The sequence below is a fragment of the Nanorana parkeri genome, unplaced genomic scaffold (assembly GCF_000935625.1).
Source record: "Nanorana parkeri isolate BGI_ZX_2015 unplaced genomic scaffold, ASM93562v1 scaffold10, whole genome shotgun sequence".
In the NCBI taxonomy this organism is placed as follows: Eukaryota; Metazoa; Chordata; class Amphibia; order Anura; family Dicroglossidae; genus Nanorana; species Nanorana parkeri.
This window is the reverse complement of record NW_017306278.1, coordinates 538,686-544,268: the sequence shown is the minus strand read 5'-3', so window position 1 is coordinate 544,268 and position 5,583 is coordinate 538,686. Positions and strand designations below refer to the sequence as shown.

General features: G+C 54.8%; 1 protein-coding gene across 1 annotated transcript in view; it reads left to right on the top strand.

The window, feature by feature from the left end:
- Positions 1–5,583, top strand: part of PRMT3 (protein arginine methyltransferase 3) — an 81,586-nt gene that overhangs the window by 13,302 nt on the left and 62,701 nt on the right. The window contains exon 8 of the mRNA XM_018554758.1: positions 4,120–4,148. Coding sequence (XP_018410260.1) covers positions 4,120–4,148 — 29 coding nt within the window. The remainder of the gene's footprint in view (positions 1–4,119; positions 4,149–5,583) is intronic.

Here is a 5,583-nt window from a genome sequence, read left to right as displayed (position 1 = left end):
GGGGGGGGGGATATATTACAATGACGCCTGGAAGTGGGGGGGATATATTACAATTAGGGATGCACCAATACTGTTTTTTTGGTATTGAGTATGAGTACTGATATGTTAATATTGGTACTCACTGATACCAAGCACCGATATCGGGGCTTCCCGGGCGATCAGGAAGCCGGGCGGCGGGTAATGAGGAGGGAATTACAGTTACATGTTGCCATTGGAATAAACTTGTATCTTGGATTTAATATCCATACAGTGCGGCTCTTCCATTCCAGATCCACTCATCCCTATCACGGCCCAAGGTGACCCCTGATATCCTCCGGTGTGTAGGAGCTGCCAGTCCGTTATTCTGCACATCTCCACCACCGCCATACTCTGGGATGGTATATAATATACAAAACCAATATATTTTAGCACTGGTAACCTTCTTTTAACCCTTCACTGTTCTATCCAAAGCTGAAAAAGAAAAATTGGCGTTAGATACACTTACAGATTCCTCCCACATGGCCCAACAATCTCCATAGACCTCCATTGTTCTCCATAGATCTCCCTTAGGGTTGGACCGATACTGATACTAGTATTGGTATCGGTGCTGATACCGAGTATTTTGGCGAGTACTGGTATTCGCCCAAATGCTCCGATATTACACCGATACCAGAACTTCCGGTCAGATTTCCTCTGGCCGTCAGTGTCGTGGGGGAACATGGAGGCGGCTTTCTGGCCAATCAGGAAGCAGGGTGACGAGTAATGACTCGCCGTCCTGCTTTCTGATTGACTGGGAAGCCGGCTCAATGCTGTTTGGCTGGCAAGACGGCTTCCCAGCCAATCAGCATGGAGCCAGGCAAACGGCTTGGGGTCAGGCAAACAGCATGGAGGCGGTTTCCCGACCAATTAGGAAGCCAGACTGCAGGTAAGGACCTAGCTCCTAGCTTCCTAATTGGCTGGGATGCCGGATCGATGCTTACTGGTTGGGAAGCTTCACCACCCCTAATCACCATAGATCTCCATAGACCTCCACTGATCTCCATAGACCTCCACTGATCTCCATAGACCTCCACTGATCTCCATAGACCTCCACTGATCTCCATAGACCTCCACTGATCTCCATAGACCTCCACTGATCTCCATAGACCTCCACTGATCTCCATAGCTCACCATTGATCTCCATTGGTTGCCTGTCCTGCTTCACACTGCAGCACACAGCGTCCTCAGCACACAGACAACTCTGTAAAACAAACAACATTTCCATTTCTTGGCGGCAGATCATGAAAGACAAATTTTTTGCCACATAAAAAAGGCGTCTTTCTTGGTAGAAGCGATGATTGCGCGCGTTCTCTTGTCATCTGAATTGATCACCTTTCCCAGTTGTTCACGCTCCAGATAACAAACCCAATTTGCATTGTATTAGCTGTAATTACTGCTGCCGATCACTTAGCGAGCGGCGGAGAACCTGACGAGGATGCGGCAGGCGGCAGCTGCGTTCTGAGGGGTCCAAATTATTCTGCAGCTTTAACTGAATTGAAATAGAATTTCGGTTCCCCCGAGCGGAGAGGATCCGCGGTGACCATCGTGAGATCTCAAAATCAGCGTCACCCATGGCTCTGTTCTCCCTTCATGGAATAGAGATGACCACCATCATCTCCGAGGGGCAGATTTTAGAGCCCGTTGCTTTTTTCAAGCCCCCAACGCTCCATGTTAGGTGGGCGGGAGCCCCCAACGCTCCATGTTAGGTGGGCGGGAGCCCCCAACACTCCATATTCGGTGGGCGGGAGCCCCCAAGGCTCCAGATTCGGTGGGCGGGAGCCCCAAGGCTCCATATTCGGTAGGCGGGAGCCCCCAACACTCCATATTCGGTGGGCCGGAGCCCCCAAGGCTCCAGATTCGGTGGGCGGGAGCCCCAAGGCTCCATATTCGGTAGGCGGGAGCCCCCAACACTCCATATTCGGTGGGCCGGAGCCCCCAAGGCTCCAGATTCGGTGGGCGGGAGCCCCAAGGCTCCATATTCGGTAGGCGGGAGCCCCCAACACTCCATATTCGGTGGGCCGGAGCCCCCAAGGCTCCAGATTCGGTGGGCGGGAGCCCCAAGGCTCCATATTCGGTAGGCGGGAGCCCCCAACACTCCATATTCGGTGGGCCGGAGCCCCCAAGGCTCCAGATTCGGTGGGCGGGAGCCCCAAGGCTCCATATTCGGTAGGCGGGAGCCCCCAACACTCCATATTCGGTGGGCCGGAGCCCCCAAGGCTCCAGATTCGGTGGGCGGGAGCCCCAAGGCTCCATATTCGGTAGGCGGGAGCCCCCAACACTCCATATTCGGTGGGCCGGAGCCCCCAAGGCTCCAGATTCGGTGGGCGGGAGCCCCAAGGCTCCATATTCGGTAGGCGGGAGCCCCCAACACTCCATATTCGGTGGGCCGGAGCCCCCAAGGCTCCAGATTCGGTGGGCGGGAGCCCCAAGGCTCCATATTCGGTAGGCGGGAGCCCCCAACACTCCATATTCGGTGGGCCGGAGCCCCCAAGGCTCCAGATTCGGTGGGCGGGAGCCCCAAGGCTCCATATTCGGTAGGCGGGAGCCCCCAACACTCCATATTCGGTGGGCCGGAGCCCCCAAGGCTCCAGATTCGGTGGGCGGGAGCCCCAAGGCTCCATATTCGGTAGGCGGGAGCCCCCAACACTCCATATTCGGTGGGCCGGAGCCCCCAAGGCTCCAGATTCGGTGGGCGGGAGCCCCAAGGCTCCATATTCGGTAGGCGGGAGCCCCCAACACTCCATATTCGGTGGGCCGGAGCCCCCAAGGCTCCAGATTCGGTGGGCGGGAGCCCCAAGGCTCCATATTCGGTAGGCGGGAGCCCCCAACACTCCATATTCGGTGGGCCGGAGCCCCCAAGGCTCCAGATTCGGTGGGCGGGAGCCCCAAGGCTCCATATTCGGTAGGCGGGAGCCCCCAACACTCCATATTCGGTGGGCCGGAGCCCCCAAGGCTCCAGATTCGGTGGGCGGGAGCCCCAAGGCTCCATATTCGGTAGGCGGGAGCCCCCAACACTCCATATTCGGTGGGCCGGAGCCCCCAAGGCTCCAGATTCGGTGGGCGGGAGCCCCAAGGCTCCATATTCGGTAGGCGGGAGCCCCCAACACTCCATATTCGGTGGGCCGGAGCCCCCAAGGCTCCAGATTCGGTGGGCGGGAGCCCCAAGGCTCCATATTCGGTAGGCGGGAGCCCCCAACACTCCATATTCGGTGGGCCGGAGCCCCCAAGGCTCCAGATTCGGTGGGCGGGAGCCCCAAGGCTCCATATTCGGTAGGCGGGAGCCCCCAACACTCCATATTCGGTGGGCCGGAGCCCCCAAGGCTCCAGATTCGGTGGGCGGGAGCCCCAAGGCTCCATATTCGGTAGGCGGGAGCCCCCAACACTCCATATTCGGTGGGCCGGAGCCCCCAAGGCTCCAGATTCGGTGGGCGGGAGCCCCAAGGCTCCATATTCGGTAGGCGGGAGCCCCCAACGCTCTATATTATGTAGGCGGGAGCCCCCAACACTCCATGTTAGGTGGGCGGGAGCCCCCAACACTCCATGTTAGGTGGGCGGAAGCCCCCAACACTCCATGTTATGTAGACGGGAGCCCCCAACGCTCCATATTAGGTGGGCGCGGCGCTAACAATCCAGAGATGGACAGGAGACCCCCAACAGTCCAGGGTTGGTGCGAGCCCCCAACAATCCTGGGTGGGCGAGAGCCCCCACAGTCCAGGGTGGGCAGGGGCCCCCAACAGCCTGACTGTCCCTGGCCCCGCCCCTTTCATTCATTGTGTGTACATGTGCTTGGTACCAAGGGTGCTGTTATGTTTTCAGGAAGCTATATACAGCACTCTGCCGGCCCCTCCAACCAGCCACGACCTAAGATATGTAATTGAAATGGAAAGGTTTTGTTTAAAAATGTAATTGATGAGGGGAGGGGAGGGGAGGGCAGATTAAATGTCAGCTTATAATAATGTCACATGTCTCATGATCTGCCCGGATCTCGGCACGTTCTCTCTCCTCATTGATCTCTGTGGACGGATGATTTGTATTTCGGGGTCTCCGCTCCTCTGATATCATCTGTACATTGTAATTGGATTTTCTTCTTTTCCTCCGCAGGACGCGGTCCGCACAGAGAGCTACAGGATGTTTTAACCTGGGGGAGGGATGGGTGCCGAGTACAGATAACGCCGGAGCCGGGTTTATTCCTTTTATTTATGGATTGGGGGATGGAAGTGTCACGCGGGAGGAAGATAAAACATTCCCGGGCTTCAGACCTCATAATCAGAGTCCCTGAGGGGCCCGGAAAATGACGGCAGTACGGGGCCCATATTGAGCTGCTGGTGGAGGTTTTGACATAAAGTCCAAATTCCAGAACATTAAACTTTCATCTGCTGATATTTTGCCTCCCCTCCCCCCCTCCTCTTCCACCCCCCTTCCTCTTCCACCCCCCCTCATCAATATGCTAATCACATTTTTAAATAAATCCTCTCCAATTTATTTGCACAGCTTGTTTTAGTCCCGGTGTCATCATTTCTGGGTCTCTGTGCTCCTCTATGCAATTTAAGCAGATCCTTGCTAGTGGGAGGAGCCGGCAGGGTGCTGTACATAGCCTCAGTCCTGATGCAAGCAGTGGGCTGAATCTTGGGAGGAGTTATGCAAATACAAAAATGCCGTGATGGAGTGGGTGGGTCCTAGGCAATATGTATTTGCATGCAGACCGCCTTAGGTAACGCCCACAAATGATGCTGAACCTCCATTATCAAAAGAACTGAAATCCACTGAATGAAAGGGGCGGGGCCAGGGACTGTCAGGCTGGGGAGGGAAGTACTAGATGATGCTGGATGTCCTGCAGCCAGGAAATGAGGCGGGATCTGTCTGACTTGCTGCATCTTCTAATGCACATTGTGAGGAGCTCCCAGTGTGCAGTGACTTTAGAGGAAGAGGAGCCGGTACAACTGTGCAAGACTGAAGGGGAGGACGGAGGTCAGATAGAAGACTGAAGGGGAGGACGGAGGTCAGATAGAAGACTGAAGGGGAGGTCAGATAGAAGACTGAAGGGGAGGACGGGTGTCAGATAGAAGACTGAAGGGAAGGACGGAGGTCAGATAGAAGACTGAAGGGAAGGACGGAGGTCAGACAGAAGAATGAAGGGAAGGACGGAGGTCAGATAGAAGACTGAAGGGAAGGACGGAGGTCAGATAGAAGACTGAAGGGAAGAACAGAGGTCAGATATAAGACTGATAGGAAGGACGGAGGTCAGATAGAAGATTGAAGGGAAGGACGGAGGTCAGATAGAAGACTGAAGGGAAGGACGGAAGTCAGATAGAAGGCTGAAGGGAAGGACGGAGGTCAGATAGAAGATTGAAGGGAAGGACGGAGGTCAGACAGAAGAATGAAGGGAAGGACGGAGGTCAGACAGAAGACTGAAGGGAAGGACGGAGGTCAGATAGAAGACTGAAGTAAAGCAGAGGTCAGATTTATTGTACAGCGTTGTGTAATATGTTGGTGTTTTAAAAATAAATATAACAACAGTATAAAAATAAATAAAAAATATAATAATTATAAATATAATGTATTCAT